This window comes from Saimiri boliviensis, chromosome 17 (assembly GCF_048565385.1).
Source record: "Saimiri boliviensis isolate mSaiBol1 chromosome 17, mSaiBol1.pri, whole genome shotgun sequence".
Lineage (NCBI taxonomy): Eukaryota > Metazoa > Chordata > Mammalia > Primates > Cebidae > Saimiri > Saimiri boliviensis.
The window spans coordinates 64,274,884-64,296,633 of record NC_133465.1 but is presented as its reverse complement, the minus strand read 5'-3'; the positions used below and the strand labels follow the sequence as shown (position 1 = coordinate 64,296,633).

Here is a 21,750-nt window from a genome sequence, read left to right as displayed (position 1 = left end):
GCAGGAAAGGAAATTGTTTCATAATGTCTACAAATGTGTATGTGGGTGTCGTCTTAGCTGTATGCCCACACTCTCTCATGACTCTGCTGAGGCGGATTTTGAGTGGCTGGCCAGTACCTTTATTGCAAAAGAGAGGACTTTAAACACGGTTCCTCAGGTCTGAGACAGGATAGCATTTACTGTCTTGCTGTATGATTTCCAGGAAAACACGTTCTGTTAAAATGAACTCTAAGATTTTTAAGCACTCAATCCTGATTGAGTGCCTAATTATTTATAGCCATCTAAAGTTGCTGGGATTTCCCTTCTTGGTTTTTGAATTATTAATATTTAAAGATTCTGGGCCAAGCATGGTGTCTCATGCTTCTAATCTCAGCACTTTGGGATGCCAAGGTAGGCGATCGATTGAGCCCAGGAGTTCTAGGCCAGCCTGGGCAACATAGGCAGACCTACAAAAAGGAAGTCTCTACAAAAAATAAAAAATTAGCTGGGTGTGGTTGTGCATGCCTGTAGTCCCAGCTACTCGAGAGGCTGAGAGGGGAGGATCGCTTGAACACAGGAGGTTGAAGCTGCAGTGAGCCGGGATTGTACCGCTGCACACCAGCCTCGGGGACAAAGTGAGGCCCTGTCTGAAAAAAGATTCCACTGGATAAGCCTGTAAGGTCTGAACAGGCTCCTTTTGAGAACTATGTGCATATCACTGGCTTTCAGAAGACAGAACTGTTCAAGAGTCAGTCGAGGGAGAAAGAAAAAGCAACAACGACCCTGAGCTGGCAACCTCCAAAATCCATGAGGAAGGTGAATTTGCACCGAAGTGAGGTGAAAGGCTACCTTTGCTTGACACCTTGAAAAATAGAGCTCATAACTGCTTAGCCTTGAAAAGCACAGACTGCTGGAATCGGTTGATTTCATGTACCAATAAATTTTTAGATTGGCAGAGAGAGATGCAGTGATCAGCCTTTTATTCTACCAAGTAGGCACATTTTAAAAAAACTTTTTAGTTTTCTTTGCCGAAGTCAAATACTTCCGAACTAAGTAGGTGTTATTCAGTGTCATTGGAATTGGTAATTGGTCAGTTCATTGAAAAAGTTTGTTAAACCAGGAACTCATAAAACAGATACACTGTATTTTTTTCTTTCTTTCTTTCTTTCTTTCTTTTTTTTTTTTTTTTGAGATGAAGCCTTGCTCTGTCACCCGGGCTGGAGTGCAGTGGCGCAATCCTGGCTCACCACAAGTTCCGTTTCTCAGGTTCAAGCGATTCTCCTGCCTGAGCCGGGTAGCTGAGGTTACAGGCACATGCCACCGTGCCTAGCTAGTTTTTGTATTTTTAGTAGAGATGGGGTTTTACCATGTTGGTCAGGCTGGTCTCAAACTCCTGACCTCAGGTGATTCACCTGCCATAGCTTCCCAAAGTGCTGGGATTACAGGTGTGAGCCACCACACCTGGCCCACACCAAGCTAATTTTGTATTTTTAGTAGAGACGGGGTTGCACTATGTTGGCCAGGCTGGTCTTAAACTGACCTCAAGTGATCCACCTGCTTCAGCCTCCGGAAGTGCTGGGCTTACAGGTGTGAGCCACCATGTCCAGCCTATTTTTTCTCTGCATGTTTTGTTTTGTCTTAAAATATCTAAATGTGTAGTTATTAGCAAGTACTTTGATGAATACCTAAAGCCTTGGCTTTGCTTATAAGTCTGCTGAAATGTGGGGTCCATTGCCTTTCCCACACAAACCAAACACACATGGCCCTGAGGTTTCAGTTCCAGTTTCTTTAACATGAAGCAAGAAATTCTAGACACTATGAAGCCACCTGATTGCAAAATCCTTCTTTATTGTCATGTGCTTCCTCCCAATGTTTTACAGTTCTATCATCATTCCTAATTTGATAGCATTTAAAAAAATGACAGGATTTTATAGAGCCTTTCCAAAGCATTCAGTTTCGTTTTTGCAGAGATAACAGTTCTCTCATTGTTTACACTCTTATTTTATTGGTCAATAGTCTTTTTGTTTAAATTCTTTTCTTTTTTTGAAGACAGAGTCTCGCTCTGTCAACCAGGCTGGAGTGCAGTGGTGTAATCTCAGTTCATCACAACCTCAACTTCCCAGGTTCAAGTGATTCTCCTGCCTTAGCCACCCAACTAGCTGGGATTACAGGCGCTCGCCACCACATCCGGCTAATCGTTGTATTTTTAATAGAGACGGGGTTTCACCGTGTTCACCAGGCTGGTCTTGAACTCTAGACCTCAGGTGATCTGCCTGCTTCAGCCTCCCAGAGTGCTGGGATTACAGGCGTGAGCCACCTTGCCCAGCCAATTCCTTTGCATATGGGTGAATTGATTCAACTATATCATTCTAGTTAACATGTATGGCCAGCATAAGCAAGTATGGACCCAAATGCACTCTTGCTAACCAGGCACGTCAATGGTGAGAGCAGAGAAGGGCCCGCCAGATGTGACTCTCAGTGTGCCTCAGGCATAGTCAATGTGCTCCACTAAAAGATTGAAGGGCACTGGTTGACCTAATAACTTGGTTAAATGAGGGGTTGTTTAAGAACGTTTCTACTCAACAATCCATTGTCACCATAATTTCATAAAAGAAAGGACATTTGGCCAGCCACTGTGGCTCACGCCCGTAATCCCAACACTTTGGGAGGCTAAGGCAGGAAGATCACCTGAGGTCAGGAGTTCCAGACCAGCCTGGCCAACATGGTGAAACCCTGTCTCTACTAAAAATACAAAAATTAGCCGGGTGTGGTGGCAGGTGCCTGTAATCCCAGCTACTCAGGTGGCTGAGGCAGGAGAATCACTTAAACCTGGGTGGCAGAGATTGCAGCGAGCCAAGATTGCGCCATTGCACTCCAGCCTGGGGGGACAAGAACAAGACTTCATCTCAATTAAAAAAAAAAAAAAAAAAAGAAAGGACCTTTGAGCACTGCAAGCCTCAGGATAATAGACAGTGTTTCCTAAGAAAGGACAGCTGGTAACTTTATGTGAGCACTTACTGATGTGTGTGTGTCGTCTCCTACACATGGGCTGGTCTTTGGTCAGGGGCTGGTACTTAGGTATGGACTGACAGTTGGCAGCTGTGGACCCGGTTCACACTGTTCTCCAGGGATGGATCCTCTGCTGCATCTCAGCTGGTGTGGTGAGGCTTCCCCCGGGAGCCTCACGTGACCCTCTGTGTTTGGAGGCTGATAAAAAATGTCACTCATGAGGGCCCTGGAGCTGTCCGTCAGCTGTGAAAGGGCCCCTTGAAGCAATCAGATTCCCCCCATCCTAGCACAAGCCCCCTCCCCAAAATAGTCCACTGTGACCACATCCTCACATAGCCCTCTCTTGAGGGTCTGCAACTCTTGCATCAAGAAAGGGTGACTGGGCTGGGTGTGGTGGCTCACACCTGTAATCCTTGCACTTTGGAAGTCCAAGGCAGGAGGATCGCTTGAGGCCAAGAGCCTAGGCAACATCATAAGACCCCGTCTCTACACAAACTAAAAAATTTAGCTGGGTGTGATGGTGCATGCCCATAGTCCCAGCTACTCAGGAGGCTGAGGTGGGAGGATCGCTTAAGCTGGGGAAGTCAAGGCTGCAGTGAGCCAAGATTGTGCCACTGCACTCCAGCCTTGACAGAGCAAGACCCTGTCTCTGTTTAAAAAAATAAGTAAATAAATAAAAAGAAAGGGTGACTGACTCATTTGTTTTTCTGAAGATACCTCTGAGGAGGGGCTCAGAATTCAGGGCAGGGAAAGATGGTCCCCCAAGGTCAGAAATATAGAAGGGACATTCTGCACCCTAGTGTAGTAGAAATCTGCTATGAGCAGAGCACAGCATTGCCACTTGTTGGCATTTACATGCAGAATGCTGCCCTCTCTCAAAGACACGGAGGGTTTCCACGACAGAGATGCAGCAGGTCAAAGACCCTGATCTGAGCTGTACTGCCTGGCGCCTGCCCTCAGGTCAGTGGAAAGGGTGTGAAATTCAGACGGTGCACTCATTTTAAAACCCCACACAGCCTGTGCAAAATTAACAGTAAGCTGCAAAAACAAAGAAGGACTGAGCCCCGGAGACCTGGCATCCCTGCACTGCAACATCCTGCTGTCTGGCAGTGGAGACGTAGGTACAGTATGTTGGCTTAAAATATAAGAAGAGGCTGGTTGCGGTGGCTCATGCCTGTAATTCCAGCACTTCGGGAGGCCTAGGGGGGTGAATCATTTGAGGTCAGGAGTTTGGGATCAGCCTGGCTAACATGGCAAAATCCTGTCTCTACTAAAAAAAATATAAAAATTAGCCAGATGTAGTGGTGTGCTCCTGTAATCCTGGCTACTTGGGAGGCTGAGGCAGGAGAAACGCCTGGACCCCGGAGGTGGAGGTGGCAGTGAGCTGAGATGGTGCCATTGCACTCCAGCCCGGGCAACAGAGCAAGACTCTGTCTCAAAAATAATAATAATAGGCCTGGCATGGTGGCTCATGTCTGTAATCCCAGCACTTTTAGGAGGCTGAGGTACGTGGATTGCCTGAGTTCAGGAGTTTGAGACCAGTCTGGGCAACACGGTAAAACCCCGTCTCTACTAAAAATACAAAAAAAATTACCCAGACGTGGTGGCGTGTGCCTGTAGTTCCAGCTACCAGGGACGCTGAGGTAAGAGAATTGGTTAAACCTGGGAAGCAGAGGCTGCGGTGAGCTGAGATGGCGCCACTGCAGTCCAGTGTAGGCGACACAGCAAGACTCTGTCTCAAGAAAAAAAATATAATAAGATACGAGGGCGTGCCGGGTGCGGTGGCTCATGCCTGTAATCCCAGCACTTTGGGAGGCCGAGGCAGGTGGATCACGAGGTCGAGAGATCGAGACCATCCTGGTCAACATGGTGAAACCCCGTCTCTACTAAAAATACAAAAAATTAGCTGGGCATGGTGGCGCGTGCCTGTAATCCCAGCTACTCAGAAGGCTGAGGCAGGAGAATTGCCTGAATCCAGGAGGCGGAGGTTGCGGTGAGCCGAGATCACGCCATTGCACTCCAGCCTGGATAACAAGAGCAAAACTCCGTCTCAAAAAAAAAAAAAAAAAAAAAAAAAAAAAAAAAAAAAGACACGAGGGCGGATGGGAGAGAAGGTGGAGGTAAAGTGGAGTCCACTTGGGAGCAGTGCTGGTGCCTGCAAGGCTTGGGCTTGCTTTCCTGGGCTTCTTATCCTGCAGTTAGACCAATGGAGGCAATTCCCTGGGGAGCGCTGTTGTCTGGCTCCTCTGCTCCTGAGACCCAATAAACAGTGACTAACCGCGTTTGGGCTTGCTTTACCCGAGCAGCTCTGCACGCAGGGTCTTGAAACCGCTTTGCGAATGAATGTCCCCCATTGGCATTGATATTGCTTTGGTGTTTATCCTGGGTAGGTTGAGATTGTCACCTGGGCTTCGCCAGCATTTCTGAAGGTCAGTGATAAAGGGGCTTGGGGGAGCTTCCAGTCCAAGCCTTCCCTTCCCTAAGGATGCTGGGAATCTAGGGAGAGGTCAGTGGAAGCATGAGGGTCTGGAGTTGAAGCCTGAGTTGGGGGTTTTTCTTTTATTCCTTGCCGAGCGCCTTTGAACAACTACTGAATGACTCTCAGATCTCTTTTCTCTTCTACAATGCGGAGTATAACTAAAAGTGCCACAGACCCACCAGGCTGTGATTTCAAAGTAACCAAACTAGAGCCGGGTGCAGTGGCTCACGCCTGTAATCCCAGAACTTTGGGAGGCCGAGGTGGGCAGATCACTTGAGGTCAGGAGTTTGAGACCAGCCTGGCCAACATGGTGAAACCCTGTCTCTACTAAAAATCCAAAATAATAAAATAAAATAAAATAAAATAAAAGCAGGGCTTTATGGCATACACCTATAATCCTAGCTACTCTGGAGGCTGAAGTGGGAGGATCACTTGAACCTCGGAGGCAGAGGTTGCAGTGATCCAAGACCGTGCCACTGCACTCCAGGGTGACAGAGAGAGACTTGTCTCAATAAATAAATAGATAGCTAAATAAATAATAAAATAATGACTCCCATTATTCACTAATAGCCACCAATACAGCTTTATTGTTTGTTCAGCACAATGCTCAGATCACACACATGAGCCTTGTGTACTTCTTACCCCGCCTCTCTCACAGCCACTTACCCCTGAGGACTTGCCTGCCCATCCACCTTTGGGCTGTCTGATCTGCCTTCCAGCCCACACTTCCTGCTGCCTGTGACCCTTGCAGATGATGTCCTGGGGATGCAGTCACCCCTCAACAGTGAATGCCACTGTGGTGCTGCCCACTCCTTTGCCATCTGGCCCAAAGCATAAGATGACTCTTCCTTGGTTACTTGGGACACATTCAAAACCAGGAGGGGTGTGGGGCCATGAGAAGGCAGAGATGCCCCAGGGAATAGCTCAGAACTACCATACAGAGCCAGGCTCAGACCTCGCAGGGGTTTTTATCTGACAGCAAGAATGACTACATAAAATAAAAATACAGGGCTCCTTGTAGAAACATTGTTAAGACTTTAAAGATGGCGAACGCAAAGGGTTAAACTAAAGGCGGGGCCCTTTTAAGAGCAGGGCCTTATGTGACTTCGTAGGCTGCACACCCATAAAGCTGGCTTGTTTGGTGCTTTTCTGCCTTACTTCTCATCTGCGTTCATGTAGTCCTGGGCTGACACGCCCTTCCCAGCAATGGAAAAATACAGACGTCTCCATAGCAGCTAACCATGGTCCCTAAGAGAGGAGAAAGAGCTTCCTCTCATTCCTGTCTCAGCTCCACCTCCTGAAACCTCATTCCCTGCTCCAGTCAACCTCTTCCCTGGATGGTCCACAGTTGGATCATGTATTTCCTTCAGAGAAAATTCTACTCCCTCCCATAGAGGGAGGTCTGGCTCTGCAGCCCGAATAAGCCGATTGCTTCATAGAGTGACAGTAATTCATTTCCCAAGTCCTGTCATTAATAACCCAAATCCAGTTACTTGGTTTTTGTTTGTTTATTTCTTTTTTTGAGATAGAGTCTTGCTCTGTTGCCCAGGCTGGATGCAGTGGCATGATCTCGGCTTACTACAACCTCTGCCTCCTCCCGGGTTCAAGCAGTTCTCTACCTCAGCCTCCCAAGTAGCTGGGATTATAGGCACCCGCCACCAAGCTCAGCTAATTTTTGTATTTTTAGTAGAGACGCAGTTTCACTATCTCGGCCAGGCTGGTCCCGAACTCCTGACCTTGTGACCCACTTGCCTCTGTCTCCCAAGGTGCTGGGATTACAGGCGTGAGCCACCGTGCCCAGCCCAGTTATTCAGTCTTAAATGACACCACATGTGAGGCACCAATAACCCAGTTCAGGTGGGACAGTGACAAGTTCAGTTCATTTCTTTTTTTTTTTTTTTGGAGAGAAACCAGCATGGAGGGGAGATGCCTCTGCTTTGTGAGCAACATGTATATGATTAGTTTGCCTACCAGGTAATCAAGCACTGAGTCAGGACCTGTAGATGGGAGTTCTAAGTCTCATGTTTTGTATAGTTAGGTATTTGTGTGTGCAAGCTTCTTAAAATTGGTGCCACTAATTAGTAGGTCTTGGGTGGGGCAAGGGCATCTATGTTTTTAAAAGCTTTTCATTTTTTTTATTATTTTTTTATAAGAAAAAGAATAAAGAGGAAGAAAGAGAAAGAGGAAGAGGGAGAGAGAATGGGGGTATTGCTTTATTGCCTGGGCTAGAATGCAATCTAAATATGGGTATGCCTATAATTGTCCTTAATAATGGAGATATAAAAGAAAATGAGGGAAGAGAATAACAAATAAGGAGCCAACGAACATTTCGTTTAAACTTCTAAGTTGATATGATGTGGTACTGATCTACGTATTCCTGTATTGGGTGCGTATATATTTAGGATCTTTAGCTCTTCTTGTTGTTGCATTGATCCTTTTATCATTATATAATGTCCTTCTTTGCTTCTTTTGATCTTTGTTGCTTAATTTTAACTTCTGCTTTTTATTTATTTATTTTAGCTCTCTGGTTGGTAAATCCTTCTCCATCCCTTGTTTTAAGTCTTTGTGTATCCTTGAATGTGAGATGGGTCTGGATGCAGCATACTGATGGGTTTTAGTTTTTTATTCAAATTGCCTGTCTGTCTTTGGATTGGGGGATTTAGTCAATTTAAATTTAGAATCAATAATAATATATGTGAGTTTAATACTGCCATTTAATATTAGCTGGCTATTTTGCCCATTAGTTGATATAAATTCTTCATTATATTGATGCTCTTTTTGGTATTTTTTTAGAAAGGCTGATACTGTTTGTTCCTTTCTATGTGTAGTGGTTCTTTCAGAAGCTCTTGTAAAGCAGGCCTGGTGGTGATGAAATCTCTGAGTGCTTGCTTATTCACAAAAAAGTTTATTTTTCCTTCACTTGTGAAGCTTAGTTTGGCTGGATATGAAATTCTGGGTTGAAAGTTCTTTTCTTTAAGGATGTTGAATATTGGTCCCCACTCTCTTCTGGCTTGTAGGGTTTCTGCTGAGAGATCTGCTGTAAGTCTGATAGGCTTCCCCCGTGTGGGCAACCTGACTCCCCTCTCTGGCCGCCCCCAGCACCCTCTCCCCCACCTCAACCCCGGTGAATCCGACGACCACGCGCCCCGGAGCCGCCCCTCTCGAGGAACATCTCCGCGGTGTTCCCTGCACCACCCGGAGCCGAACACCATCCCGCCCCACTAGGTTGGGAAAACCCCCCCGAACAACGTCCTGAAGCGCATTTTCCAGCCTGGATTCACTCTCCTCCTCACCCTCAGGTACACCTATTAAGCGTAGATTAGGTCTTTTCACATAGTCCCATATTTCTTGGAGACTTTGCTCGTTCCTTTTTATCCTTTTTTCTCTAATCTTGTCTTCTTGTTTTATTTCATTGAGTTGGTCTTCGACCTCTGATATCGTTTCTTCTGCTTGATCAATTCGGCTGTTAAAACTTGTGCATACTTCACGAAGTTCTCGTATTGTGTTTTTCAGCTCCATCAATTCACTTATATTCCTCTCTAAATTGTGTATTCTTGTTAACATTTCGTCAAATCTTTTTTTCAAAGTTCTTAGTTTCTTTGGATTGGTTTAAAACAAGTTCTTTTAATTCACAGAAGTTTCTCATTATCCACATTTTGAAGCCTGCTTCTGTAATTGGAACACACTCGTTCTCCATCAAGCCTTGTTCCGTTGCTGATGAGGAACTGTGATCCCCTGCTGAGGGAGAGGCGTTCTGATCTTGGGTATTCTCAGCCTTTTTTGGCTGTTTTCTTCCCTTCGTTATAAATTTATCCATCTGTGGTCTTTGTATTTACCGTCTTTGTAATTGGTTTTCTGAGTGGACGTCCGACTTACTGATTCTCAGCGCCGAAATCTGAGCAACCCACTGCGCCGACTAAATCAGCGGCGTTAAGATTGATGGTGCTTTTCTGACTCTGCACCAAGAACCGTCGCTCCGAGGCGCCAGCAAAACCGCCTCGCCGGTCACAAGAGTCGCGCTGGCAACCCGTGGGGCTCCTCCGCTGGGAATCTCCTGGTGCGTGAGCAACAAGAATTCATGTGAAGGTGTGTCGTCCTCTCGTTCTTTGCGCTTTCACTGGGAGCTACAATCCCGAGCTGTTAGTGATCAGCCATCTTGGATCTCTCTCTCCAGTTCATTTCTTTTCTGTCACTTCTCATTAAAGATTTAAAAATGCTGGGACCCAGCCCCCACAACCCCAGGATCACCATGGGACAGCTATTGTGTTTGCATGGCTAGCCTCCAGAGGACACCATTCCATTTTCCCTGGAAGCCACTTTCTTTCATCCATGATCCTCAGGGCTTGGGTGGGATTGACTCCACCTTTGGGGTGGGCATGTGGCCCAGGCTTAGGCTGTCCATCGTATTCTACCCTCTGGCTGCAGTGTTGTTCGGGGTGGGCGCGCGGCAGTATCAGTCTCCAGTGAGTATTGGATTTAGGACTTTGGTTGGAATTGGGAGCCATGAGGATGTGATTCTGGGGCTACTGGCAATAATGGGGCCCCACAAGGAGAAGACTGTCTGTGAATGGAGCCAAGCCGAAGGGAAGAATGAGAGAGAGAGAGAGAGACAGATAGACGAGAGAGAGAGACAGTGAGTGTGAGGCTGAAGTCACTGAGAGTTACACTGACATCCAGCTGAGTTCGATGTCAGCTGCACCCCCAGGCTTATCTGGTACAAGAACCAGTGAATTCTCTTTTTGGCTTAAGCTGTTTTGAGTTGGGTTTTGTCACTGGAAATCAAGAGTCCCGACCACAAGATTTCCCCTTTCGCAGTCAAGAATAATGCCTGTTCTCCTTACACCCAGTGCTGGGGAAATCAACCGAGATAATTTATGTGCAAGTTTTCTGCAAATTGGAAAGTGCTGTTGAAATGGATTGACCTAGGATGTACAGTTGGCAGACAGCAGAGACAGGCTAAAGCTTGGCTCTTTGGGACCCAAAGCCCAGTGCTCTTTCTTGGACAGGGGACTTTGTTTGCACTGGGCACTTCTCAGAAGTGCACCAGGAGTCTCTTCCTTTCTTGGACATGGGCTTGAAGGGATCCCTGTGTTGGGGGCCCAGAGCCCTTTGACCTTCAGAGGTGGGGGCCCATCCAGGGCCTTTGGGCTTTCTAGCCCCTCAGATCAGTCAATCAGCCAGGAGCCAGAAGTTGGCAACCTTGAGAGCAGCAAGCATTTGACCTGGTCCCAAGGGCCAGCTTCCCACCATATGAAACTAGAGGCCTTTGACCTTCATGGCACAAAGGTCCATGTGGTACACTGGGCTGCAGTCAGATGTGGCCTGAGCCATCTCTCTCTGTGCCATCCCTCTGATCCACTCAGCCTGCTGGACTCAGCTCCTTGGGGAATGAAGAGTGGGTCTTGTTCCTGGGGTTTGGGATGTGGTGCCTAGGGGAGAGGAAAGCCTGAAGAGTTTGGAAAATTCAATTCAGCAAACATTTGCTGAATTGACTCTCAGGATTCTCAGGCAGAAATGCCAGATTTCAAGGGGAGCATGTGGGTCGAGGTGGTGGTGGAATATAAGGAAATAACCCTAATCACCTTTCTACGCTATCATGGTTCTTGCCCCTGAAACCCAAGTCCCTAAGGCCCTGACATAGGTCTCGAGTGAGATAGAGGAAGAAATATGACATGACAACGTTGACTATGACTGATAGAGGTTTCTAAAGACGGAAAATCGTTTCCCTTTCCCTCCCTATAACCAGGTCAAGTCCAGGGCGTTCTCAAGCTCAAAGGCAAGTGGTTCTTAAAGGATTGCAGGAAATGCAGACCTGGAAAGAACAGAGTGACTGCCCGGCCCAAGTCAGAGTTAAATATACACAGCTGAGGGAGGCAGAGGTGGGGAGATAGGGGAGAGGACCCAAGGGTAGAAAGGGCCGAGGGGGTTGTAGATTGAGGCTGTCTCTATAGTGCAGCCAGCTACCAAACCATGTCAGCCTGATAGCGTTAAACAAGCATTTGAATCCTCCAAGTTCCTTCCCCCCCCTGGATTTCATGCTTAGCAAACAATCTCCTGATTATAATGTGGCTTGGCATCTAGGGCAATACGTGTCTTGTGAGTCTGATTAACATCAGCCTGACTGGAGACAGGGAGCTTCTCTTGGGTGAGTGAGCAAAACCAGCCCTACAGAGCTGATGGCCACACAATGGACTGCTGTCAGTGCTCTAAAGCAATGACCATCTGTGACCCTCTTGGTGAAGCCCCTTATCCTCTCCTGACTCTATCCCTCTGCCTGCCTACTTTGCTTGGATTTGATTATAGGCAAATTTCTTAATGTCCCTGCGTCTCAGTTTACTCATCTGTAAAATGAGATTAAAATAGGATTGTTGTAGGATTAAGTGAGTTAAGAGATGCCAAGTGCTTAGAATATTACGTGGCATGCAAGTGCTATCTAAGGGTCTGCTGTAATGATTCAGGCTTCCACAATGCTGGCTGTGACCTTGAGCAAGTCTTTTTTTTTTTTTTTTTTTGAGACAGAGTCTTACTCTTTCACCCAGGCTGGAGTGCAATGGTGCAATCTCAGCCACGGCAATCTCCACTGCCTGGGTTCAAGCAATTCTCCTGCCTCAACCTCGAGAGTAGCTGGGATTACAGGTGCCTGCCACCATGTCCGGCTAATTTTTGTATTTTTGGTAGAGACAGGGTTTCACCATGTTGGCCAGGCTAGTCTCAAACTCCTGATCTTGCGATCTGCCCATCTCGGCCTCTCAAAGTGCTGGGATTACAGGCTTGAGCCATCACACCCAGCCATCTGACCTTTGTTCCCCTGTCCTATTAATATGGAGTGAATAGTGATATCTTCTGGAAAAAGCATATATTAAGTATAAATGTCTTGGTATATGTTAAAGTGTTTTGTAAGCTGTTAAATGCTGCACAAATAAACCATACGCTTATTTGGATCATTTATTGGGAACAATTATTAGTCTTACTGGATTCCTTCAGATTATAGTGCACAGATGATTTTTAATATTTCTCATTTGATAACCAAATGAAACCTAAGGTGGGACCCTGAGAAGGAGGCAGAATCTGGGTAAAGGCAAAGGGGAGTTGAAGAGGGAGATTCCAGGGGCTGGAAGTGGGGTGTCTGCCTCATCTGGACTGTGTGCCAGACTTTATTCCCTTCCAAAGCTTACACTGCTTCTCAATGTGAGCTTGGGCAAGGTGTTACCAGTTCCTGACGCTCCCCTAGAGGCATTGCTCTAATTAATGACAGTTCTGATTTTTAATAAACAGAGTTTCTGGGAGATGGCATGGATGCAAAATCTAAACAGGGAAGGGAGGAGGAAGAGGAGGAGAAATGTTTGCTTTGCTTTTTTTTTGAGACAGAGTTTTGCTCTGTTACCTAGGCTGGAGTGCAGTGGTACAATCTTGGCTCACTGCAAACTCTGCCTCCTGGGTTCAAGTGATTCTGCTGCCTCAGCCTCCCAAGTAGCTGGGATTACAGGTGCCCGCCACCACGCCTGGCGAATTTTTGTATTTTTACTAGAGACAGAGCTTCGCCATGTTGGCCAGGCTGTTCTCGAACTCCTGATCTCAGGTGATCTGCCCACGTTGGCCTCCCAAAGTGTTGGGATTACAGGAGTGAGTCACTGCTCCCGGCCTGCTGTGCTTTTAAAAGACTCATAATGGGCCAGGCGTGGTGGCTGACACCTATAATCCCAGCACTTTGGGAGGCCAAGGTGGGTGGATCACCTGAGCTCAGGGGTTCGAAAACAGCCTGACCAACAAGGTGAAACACCATCTCTTAAATAAATAAATAATAACAGAAGATAAGGGGAGACAGAGAACAAAAATGGATGATCACTGGTCCTGCCTGTGGCTCATGAGAGGAAGGAGGCATATGTGTGCATGTGCGTGTATGGGCATGTGGTGTGTGTGTGTGTGTGTGAGAGAGTGGGGGGTGGTCAGGGGTAGAGGGCTAGCAAGTAAGAGAACATATGAACTTAAATTGATTTAAGGTACCTTGAAGCATGTGCATTTGCAGAAGCACAAATGATTAGATAACACCCTCATGTTGATGGGTAGAAGCTGTCTGCTAATAAGCAAATGAGAAGGTGGTAATAAGGACATGAGAAGGGAGGGAGCCGACTTTGTCATCAAGGTCAGGGAAACAGGAACCATGTGCTAGGGGAATGCTTGAGTCCTGCAGGTCTCAAGTTATTTTCACTGCACCACTCAGGACCTTGCTCCCTTCAGGAGCAGGGTGAGGTCTGGTGTCATCAGTTAGGGGTTAAGATTTTCCAGATCTGTTTGCTTGGAGCTGTCTCTCTTGGCCCCAGAAAACCTCTGGTTAACGAATGGGAGGATGCCCATGGCTGCACCCAGCTGGGAACTGCATTGCCTGCATGAGTTAACAAGGAGCTGTGATCTCCGTTCCCACTTGCAGTCTCTAGGAACTGTTTCTCTTGCCTGAGAAGAGGAGGAAGGAAGCAAGAAGCGTATTGGGATAAGTTTAGAGCCACTTCAGATGCCCACTTCAACAATTCTCCAGCCTGGTGCTCACCTCTGGCTGTTTACTTCCACCCAGCAAGGCGGAGTTTCCTGCCCTGAAAATGAAGGAAGTCCCTCCCCAGAACAGCTTACATGAGGACATATTAGGGCACCAACACGAGTGAATCTCAGACGTTTTCTCACAAAAGGCCCCAGGGACCACAAATTAAAGGGAAGGATGCTTAGGAGAGGAAAGCCTGAAGAGTTTGGAAAATGACTTTGAGGCACTGGACTGAGTCACCATCATTTCCTGCTGAGGTTATCCTAAGGGAACCAGCAGGCACCACTCCCTCCGCCAGCTGCCTGCTCTGAGATCTGGGCAGTACCGACATATTAGCCAGAGGAGTCCCAGACAGCCTGAGATTGCCCATGACGTAATACACATTTCATTTGTTTCCGTAAACCTTCAGAGTAAGCAAGACAGAATAACAAGTCAGTGGAAATATTATACAGGGAGCTGCTAGCTTTTCTTGACTTTCTTGTTTGTTCCTGAGCTGACAATAGAAATCTTTTGAGTACTGGAGCTAGTGCACTTTGAAAACAAAATCTCTTCACTTACAGGGCATGGATTTTTTTTTTTTTTGGTGGATTTGGACTCTCTGAGGACAAATTTGCATACCATTATCATTGTTTTATTGAAAAAAATAAAATCAGCACCTGTGGGATAGAGAATGGGAGAGGAAGACACAATGGCGAGTGTGGTCTTTTGCTGTTTTATTTGTCTTTCCCTTGCACAATTTTCTGGCAGGGAATAACAATGCTGTTGTATGGAGACCTTTCCCCGGCATCAATGGGCGACAGCCTGAGGGCGGGGGAGAGAGCTGGCTGGCATGTAGAACTCTGTCTCTCCTGGATGCTAACTTCAGTTTTTATTTTTAAATTTAAATTTAAATTTTTTGTGTGTTGGGGGGCAGAGTCTCACTCTGTCACCCAGGCTGGAGTGCAGTGGTGCGATCTCAGCTCACTACAACCTCTGCCTCCTGGGTTCAAGCGATTCTCCTGCCTCAGTCTCCTGAGTAGCTGGGATTATAGGAATGCACCACCATGCTCAGCTAATTTTTGTATTTTTAGTAGACACGGGGTTTCACCACGTTGGTCAGGCTGCTCTTAAACTCCTGATCTTGTGATGCACCCACCTCAGCCTCCCAAAGTGCTGGGATTACAGGTGTGAGCCACTGCACCAGGTGGAAACGAAAATATTTTGGAAGACAGGGACCTGGTAATCCCTTTTCACCCACCAAGAACCAAGCCCTGGATGAATGGATGAGTAGCCCACGTTTTTCTGTCCCCTTTCCCCGGTCTTTCTGAGACTGACTTTGCCCTAGGAATTGTTTGTCCCTCTGGAAGCTAGACTGGCATGTGGGTGTTCCTCAGAGCCCTGGTGATGGGGAATTAGGAAGCAAGTGCTTGAACTGAAGCCCTTTGTCCTAATTCACTGGTATCTGGGGCAAAAGCTTGCCCCTCTCTGTGAAAATGAAATGAACATCTTTTTATTTTCCCAGAGCTCAAGGTCAGACCCCAGCACAGTAGGGACCCAAGCCATGCACTGTTCGTAAGTCCTACCTCATACCATTGCCCTGGAGGGCTCTCGAAGCTGGTAGCTAGAGAGAACAGAGAGTTCTCAGAGGAAAAGAGCAGCTAGGTTGCTCATTTGTTTTAAATTATTTAGTTGCATCAAATATTCAGATTGGTGGCAATAGCAACTCTATTTAAAAACTCAGCACGTGACGGATGAGCTCAATGTTTTCAGACAGTTCTCGGCTTCCAGCCCACCCTCCGACAATCTTTTAAGAGTCACCTGGGCTTGCCTGGGTCAGCCTCCAACTACGGGGACCAGCTGAACTGCAGGAGCTACACAATGCCAATGATGATATTTGGTGTGTTTTTCATATAAAGGAATTTCATCATGTCCCATACATCGTCTCCTAGAGGAAAAAGATATTCAACTTAGGAAGTCAGAACTGGGATGTTTGTATAGAAGTCATACTTTTTGTGTAGGTGGGTTGTGTGATTTTATTTCCATGGGCTCGCTGCTGTGAAATATGCAGCTTGTGTTTTTCTGAGGTTTTCTGTGGATGAAGCTGCTGCTCTTCTCACAAAACTCATCATTTTAGGCAAGACTGAATGTGACACTCACTGAAGTTGCTTTGGAGCCCAAGATGCATGCCCTAATACAACCACTTTTATTGAATGCTGCCTACATTCCAGAGATTTTATCTATATGCTTTACATTATATTAGCTAACATCTTTACTCAAAAATAATAAGGCAGGAATTATCACTCCTATTTTATAGCTAAGAGAAGTAAGACTCACAGATATTGCCCAAAGTCACATCAAGGTTCAGCTTATTTCAAGCCTGGAGTTTTGTTTCATCATACAGCAATATCTATTCTCTGGCAAGTTTCTAGGACTACCCTACATAATATCTGCTGTGCTGTCAAAATGTGAGATGATACTTCTTCCTCTATAATGATAATCTCTGGGGGAGGGTGTGTGGCAAGGGGAATGTTGGAGGGGGGCTCTTGGGAAGCAGACAAAGTTCTATTTCTTCCTCTTGGTAGTGGTTTCACAGGTATGTTCACTTTGTGATGATTCACCAAGGTGGATACATAAGATTCAGGATTTTTTGTTGTTATATTTCTTTTTCTTTTTCTTTTTTTTGAGATGAAGTCTTGCTCTGTCATTGAAGCAGGAGTGCAGTGGCATGACCTTGGCTCACTGCAGTCTTCACCTCCTGGGTTCAAGCGATTCTCTTGTCTCAGTCTTCCTAGTAACTGATATTACAGGAGTGTGTTACCATGCCTGGCTGATTTTTATATTTTTAGTAGAGACAAAGTTTTGCCATGTTGACCAGGCTGGTCTCGAACTCCTAATCTCAAGTGATCTTCCTGGCCTCAGCTTCCCAAAGTGGTGTTTGTTATATGTCAATAACAAGTTTATTCAAAAAATTATTTCTCCATGCTGGGTGTGGTGGCTCATACCTATAATGCCAGCGTTTTGGGCGGCTGAGTGGGCAGATCTCTTGAGGCCAGGAGTTTGAGACCAGCCTGGCCAACAAGGTGTAATGCCATCTCTACAAAACAACAACAACAACAAAAATTAGCAGGCATGGTGGCACATGCCTGCAGTTCCAACTACTGGGGAGGCTGATGTGGGAGGATCACTTGAGCCTGGGAGGCAGAGGTTGCAGTGAGCTGAGATCACAGCACTGCATTCCAGCCTGGGTTACAGAGTAAGACCCCACCTCAAAAAAACTCATTTATCCTAGCAGTTAATGTTGGAGGGGAGCCCTGCTTTTCATGGAAAATAGGCATTAATTAATCAATGGGAACTCCTTGGATTCTACTATATAGTTATTTTTTAAATAATGCATATACGTTGTTGCCCTCCCTCTTTACAAAAAGTGTTTTAAGTGGATCACAATAAAACATCACACACAATTATAAAGTAATATTAGCAGGAGGTTGTCAGCACTATCTAAGTAGAAAAGCTTTCCTTACATACATATGTCAGTCTGCTGGGCACCACAGGAGGTTAAGGCTGGCTCTTGCCCTCAAGGTACTCACACAGCCAAGCTGATGACACCGAGCCCTTACTAGTAGTAAACAGACATTTGTCTTTAAATATATTGGAATTTGTTGGAATGGGTTTCCACTCTCAATTTGGTGATCAAGAAACTCAAAGGAAGTAAAAGTTTTCATGGACTACATCCTACATCTCATATGTGGGTAATTGAAATGGAAAATACCACATCTGATCAATATTTTGAATAATCTGAGCTCTCAATCTTAACACTTTCAAAATGATTATTTATACCTCTTTAAGATGGTATAAACTTGGAGAGACCCACAGATCTAGTCACCAAGACAATTTTGTAATTGATTTGTAATTATGTTCTTCTGCTTGCATGAACTTTTTTTTTTTTTTTTTTGAGGCAAGGTCTTGCTTTGTTGCCCAGGCTAGAGTGCAGTGGTGGGATCTTGGCTCACTGCAGCCTCTGCCTCCCAGGTTCAAGCAATTCTCCTGCCTCAGCCTCCTAAGTAGTTGGGATCACAGGTGCACATCACCACTCCCAGCTAATTTTTGTATTTTTAGTAGAGACAAGGTTTTACCATGTTGGCCAGGCTAGTCTCTTACTCTTGACCTGAAGTCAAGACCTTGATCCACCTGCCTTGGCCTCCCAAAGTGCTGGGATTACAGGTGTAAACCACCATGCCCTGCCTTGTATTCACTTTTTACTGGGTGAGATTTACAACATCAAATAGCATAGAACTTCTAGTTTACTTCAAACTGTTATGGCTTTAAGACTTCTAGACTGAAGTAGTTGCTATACATTTTTCTCCTTCTCTATATCCTAGGAAATCAGAGACCTGGATGGAGAAGACACATGGGCTGTCAAATCTATAGACCTGCTTCCTTCAATAGCTGATTTTCTTTCTTTTGTGTCAGAAGCAGGCAGCATAGGACAGAGCCATACATCTAAAACTTTATTATGCATATTTATTCCTAGATATCTTGTTAAAATGAAGGTTCAGATTCAGCCAGTCTAGGGTCAGGGCTGAGATTCTATTTTCTATTGTAAAAAGTTCCCAGGTAATGCCAATGCTGCTGGTCCATGGAGTGTACACTTTGATGAGAAGTTTAGTAAGGATATAAAGGAAAGAATACTGGCCAGGTGTGGTGGCTCACACCTGTAATCCCAGTACTTTGGGAGGCCAAGTTGGGCAGATCATGACGTCAGGAGATTGAGACCAGCCTGGCCAACATGGTGAAACCCTGTCTCTACTAAAAATACACAAAATTAGCTGGGCATGGTGGTGCACAACTGTGGCCCCAGCTACTCAGGAGGCTGAGGCAGGAGAATCGCTTGAACCCAGAAGGCGGAGGTTTCAGTGAGCCCAAATCACACAACTGCACTCCAGCCTGGTAACAGAACACAACTCCGTCTCAAAAAAAGAAAAACAAGAACAAAAAAACCAAAACAACAACCACAAAAACCACTACCCATGAAATAGTAATTTCTGGCTTTTAGGAGCAGCTTGGCCATTTATCAGCTTGTTTTCTTGGACAAGTCATTTAGCCTCTCTGGATTTTAGTTTCCTTAAATATAAACTGTGTGATAGAAGAGGAGGTTGGGTTAGGTTATTTCAAAGCTTGCATTCATAGACTCTTTAAAGTGATGTTTTGAATAAGAAGCTCCACCTATAGGGTCACATACAGCCTTTTAAGTGACTAACAGATGAACTGGCATTATCAAAGCAGAAAATATAAGGGCTGGAGAAGGAAGGCATGACCAAGTCAGAGAAAGGGAAGGTGAGCCGTAATAACTTCTTATGGCAAATATAAGGCTTGATTCTTTCAGAGTGATGGATTTTGAATTAAAACTGTTATCCTGAGAGAGACTACTATTTTTCCCAAAAAACCATCTTAGCGGGGGACCTGCATTACTGACAACCGAGTTGCATAAGAAACTTGAATGAAGGAAGCAATGGATGTGTTAGAACTTTGAAATAAGCAAATGCTTACAGGGGTTATGAGTGAGTCATTGTGGAGAGAAGCTTTCTGGAGCCATGAGGGAGTCTGGTTTGAAAATAGCAGTTCATCTCTGCTGCAAACCGTTTCTCTAATTTCAGGCAAGTTGGCCAGGAATTCGGGTCTTTGGCCACTGCTAGCAGACATAACAGGGACAAATGCAATCTCCTACAGAGGTTAGGAGGGCAAAGGTGACGGGGGGCATACAGGGGCATAAATAGGCAAGGAGCAGGAGGGGGTGAAAAAGGAACACAGATGACTTAAATGAATCAATGAAGCTTCTGACCATCTGAGCCCCTGGCAGCAGCCTTTCCCCAAGAGCTCATACATCTCTATTTTGAGCAGCAAACAGAATCAGACAGAAAGGATTCCCCAGACTCGCAGATACAAGCTAGTTTCTCATTACGTCCCAAAGCAACGTCAGGGGAGTGGAGAAAACTCCTGGTGCTGGTGCTTCTCCCAACGTTAGGTTGGGAGAATCCAGGAAATATTTACCTTATGCAGGACATGCTCGTTGAAGTCAGGGCCAGCTCCTCCCTGGTAGGAATCGGGTCTCTGCAGGTCCATGCCCGGCTTGGAGCTCGCCGCTCCGGCTCTCCCTGCGCTCTGCGTCAGCGCTTGCAGGAACTGAGGAACTGGGTCCGAGCTCCGCTGGGTGCGGCAGGCTCGGGTCTGAGCCCTGCGGGCCCGGCCGCATCCGTGTTCAGCACTGGACAGTTCCCCGCAGTGGCCGCGGCGCGGTACCAGGCGGGCTGGCAGACGGCCGCGCTCTTTCGGGACCGAGCGTTTCAGCACCACGAACAGCGACTCCGCCGCGGTGCACCTGGGACCACAGTTCTGAGAGCCGGTGCACTCCAATCCCTGCGTCTTAGGACTCCAGGGTGCTGGCCGGGACGCAAGATTTGAGTCCAGCTGGTGATCCCTGCGTATTTCATTCAGCTGCCGAACTCCGGAGGCTCAGCGACCCAGCTGCGTTCTCAGGGCATTGCGGTCCCGGGAGCTCACCGTTCCTGATTCCCCGCGGACGGGCATCTTCGTCACCACGCAGCTCAGCGCCGCGCAGCTGTCCTCACATGTTTGCAGAGGCGAAGTCCTGCGGCGCTGGCGGCGCTGCTGTTTTTGTCCCTGGACAATTCTCTCCAGGATGTATGAGATAAATAGAGGTTTTAAGGCTGAGGTCGACAGACGCTGGGTCTTAGATGTCCCGGAAGTCCCCGAAATATGCAAAATTACCTGCGTTTTCCTAGGGAGAAGGTCCAGAGCTTTAATCGCACTCTCTCCAGTACACATGACACCAAGAAGGTAAGAACGATGGACTCAGGAGAGGCAGATGGTGGTTTGGTTGGGAATACAGGCCCCAGAATTCAAATCTTGGCTCTGAAAATTATTAGTTGTGTAATCCTGAGCAAATTACTCAATCTCTCCTAAGTGTCCACAAAATGGAGATAATATTATAATAGTACCTGCCTCACGGTTTTGTTCTGAGGATTTAATGAGTTAATTCACGTGAAAAGCCTAGAACAATGCCTGGCATGTACTAAGAACTCAATAAGTGTGAGCTACTATGCTCTCTGGGAAGGAGATGGAGAGTGGCTACTCCCCCTAAACATCAGGGGAGTCCTTCCGCTGGGATCTTTGATTGACAAAATCGCATCATCACCTGGAATATGAGAGTATGAGGGTGACCACCATGGGAACTGGAGGCTGAGGTTGTGATGTGTGGGGTTATTATAAGATTACTAAGGACAAGTCCTAGTACCACCCACCGGTCCTTGGAGTCAGTATCAACATGGAAGGAAAGAGCCAGGCTTACAGTTAAAAGAGTGCATTTTACTCCTGGGTTTCACTCCTTTTTGACTGAGTTGTGTGAGCCAGATCACTTGTGTTCCATGGGATTACTTATGTTTTCTCATCAGCAAAATAGGTAATCTATGCCCACTTGATTGGGTTTGGGGGAAGAGGGAGACAATGTATGTGAAAAGTCTTCCTTTTCTTTTAAATTGTAAAGCAAATTTCATTTATAAGCTATTATTATTGCTGGAATCACTACATTGTAGATACTCAATGGATATTAATTAAATGAACAAAGCTAGGGAACCAATGTGTTGTTTTATGAGCTTCTCACTGGGCCTACATTACATACCATCCAACGGTTAGGGTTCTTAATGTGAGGTGAATAAATGGATGTTAGGAGAACTTTGGAACATTGATAACATTA

At 46.2% G+C, this 21,750-nt stretch overlaps 1 protein-coding gene across 4 annotated transcripts in view; it reads right to left on the bottom strand.

The window, feature by feature from the left end:
* The window catches only part of RAB37 (RAB37, member RAS oncogene family), a 70,840-nt gene extending 49,724 nt beyond the window's left edge, over positions 1-21,116 (bottom strand). Inside the window, exon 1 of one of the 4 annotated variants that reach the window (XM_074388926.1) lies at positions 20,028-21,116. In XM_074388926.1, coding sequence (XP_074245027.1) covers positions 20,028-20,099 — 72 coding nt within the window. In that variant the 5' untranslated portion in view covers positions 20,100-21,116. The remainder of the gene's footprint in view (positions 1-20,027) is intronic. The other 3 variants (XM_074388928.1, XM_074388927.1, XM_003931765.4) reach the window with 3 other exon arrangements.
* Between the last annotated feature and the right edge of the window lie 634 nt (positions 21,117-21,750).